At 32.8% G+C, this 2,500-nt stretch overlaps 1 protein-coding gene across 1 annotated transcript in view; it reads left to right on the top strand.

The window, feature by feature from the left end:
• Positions 1–2,500, top strand: part of LOC137626909 (neuroligin-4, X-linked-like) — a 111,726-nt gene that overhangs the window by 108,775 nt on the left and 451 nt on the right. Inside the window, exons 11-12 of the mRNA XM_068357896.1 lie at positions 696–811; positions 1,810–2,500. The exon at positions 1,810–2,500 is cut by the window's right edge and continues 451 nt beyond it. Coding sequence (XP_068213997.1) covers positions 696–811; positions 1,810–2,500 — 807 coding nt within the window. The remainder of the gene's footprint in view (positions 1–695; positions 812–1,809) is intronic.

Genomic DNA, 2,500 nt, shown 5'->3' with positions numbered 1-2,500 from the left:
AGAGTGGATATGAATTTGTTGAGGTGGTTTGGCCATGCTGAGAGAATAAAAAATGGCTGTCTGCTAAAGAAAGTGATGAATGCAAGAGTTGATGGGAGAAGTACAAAAGGAAGGTCAAGGTTTGGTGGATGGATGGAGTGAGGAAAGCTCTGGGTGATAGGAGGATAGATGTGAGAAAGGCAAGCGAGCATGCTAGAAATAGGAATGAATGATGAGCGATTGTGACGCTGTTCCTGTAGGCCCTGCTACTTCCTCTTTTCTCCTTGGATGACTGCGGAGGTAGCAGTAGTAGGGGATTCAGTGTTATGAAGCTTCATCTGGGGTGGATAACGAGGGAGGGTGGGCTGGGTCCCTTGCAGTGCCAGCGGAACTCGGTTGAGACCCTCGTCAGGCTGGGAGGAGCATAAACAATAAAGGTCCCATTTTTTCATTTGTTTGATTTCGGCTACTCCTCAAAATTAGGGGAAGTGCCTTAGTAAATATATATATATATATGTATGTATATATATATATATATATATATATATATATATATATATATATATATATATATATATATATATATATATATATATATATATATATATATATATATATATATATATATATATTACTGTACAGTTTATATCTTAGATACCATAAATCAATAAATTTTACATATGGTATTAATTCAAAACTCTATGTTCATTTCACAGACATCCAAAAGACACAGTCTCCAGTGCTAAGATGTCTGACAGTGCAAACGACATAACTTCTGAAGAGCAGATATGGCCCAAATATGATCCAGTCTATCAGAGATACTTTCAAATAGGTGAGGTTCCTATTTTTGTGGGGCTGTTTTTACTCACAGATATAATGATACAATGATTTTCAATATTTTCTTGAAAGTATATTTATTCAGATTTTTTAAATAATTCTATTTCTTCATGATAACTTACAAATTAATGAAAAATTTCTTTCTTCTATATAAATTAAATCCTATGTTCTAGATTTTAACTTTCCTCTGTCTCTCTCTCTCTCTCTCTCTCTCTCTCTCTCTCTCTCTCTCTCTCTCTCTCTCTCTCTCTCTCTCTCTCTCGCTCTATATATATATATATATATATATATATATATATATATATATATATATATATATATATATGTATATATATGTATATATATATATATATATATATATATATATATATATATATATATATATATATATATATATGTATATATATATATATATATATATATATATATATATATATATATATATATATATATATGTGTGTGTGTGTATATATATATATATACATATACATATATATATATATATATATATATATATATATATATATATATATATATATATATATATATATATATATACATAATTCTTCCTTAACCCATCTCCTAAGAATATCATTTAACCAAGCTAGTAATATATAACTTCTTCAATGTACTTCACAAACTACAGAACCTTAATAAGATACTAATATTTGATTGGTGAAGATTTTAATAAACTAAATGATACTACATCTAAAATCATATGATATAATTCTAATCATTAATATAGATTTTATATCTAGCCTTTCCAGAAACTCTCCTTACGTAAATTCAAGTGTTTGGTCTTTTATTTGTAATAACTTATGAAGCTGTAACAAACAAATCCTATTCGGTGATAAATTGATAAAAATATTTATTCATAACAACAAGGACGCAAAACCATATATTTTATATTTATTGAATATATCCTATACAGGGATCGTATCCTTGTTTTCCCATATTTACTATTATCTATTTATATATGTCTATTCATTCCAGGAACACAGAGCTTTGTACGTGACCACTACCGTGCTGGAAAAGTAGCCTTGTGGTCATGGCTACTACCTGGTCTGGAACAAGTGGGTACTCGGTACGGCCCAGATAATAACTTTCACAGATTACCAACTGATCTCCAATCTGGTTTATATCCTGAACTAACAGGTCAGTATAACTTAACTGAAGACTTTCTATTTATCCCAATTACTCCTACATTCACTGGCCCAACAAATACACCCTATAACTCAACAATTGTGGCTGAGGCTAACAAAAACAACGTCAGTGATTCAGCTAATTTGGATATGCTGAGTCAAATGGGGAAGGATTTCCCCTACACGACTGCACTGAGCGTGACAGCGGTCATTACCTGTTCTTTGCTAATTCTAAATATCCTGGTTCTTACTATCGTTTATTATCGACATAAAACCACCCGCTGGAGCCTCGCCAAAGGCTCGCAGGATGCGAATAGCAAGAGCGGGAATGATGTCCAGTTGCAATTGTCTGGGGACAATTGTGAGACAATATATGCCCCAGGGCATTATGAAACCCTGAGACCTTCTATCACAATGCTTAGCAACCTGGCCACAGCCTCTGAAGAGGAGTCCCAGCACGACTGGCCGTCAGACTACATAAGCAGCGTACAAACCATAGACGATATGACTGGCGTAACATCCAATAGGATCTCTCCAGATAC

Source organism: Palaemon carinicauda, chromosome 34 (genome assembly GCF_036898095.1).
Source record: "Palaemon carinicauda isolate YSFRI2023 chromosome 34, ASM3689809v2, whole genome shotgun sequence".
In the NCBI taxonomy this organism is placed as follows: domain Eukaryota; kingdom Metazoa; phylum Arthropoda; class Malacostraca; order Decapoda; family Palaemonidae; genus Palaemon; species Palaemon carinicauda.
The sequence above is the reverse complement of the archived record's forward strand: the minus strand, read 5'-3'. Positions and strand labels throughout refer to the sequence as shown.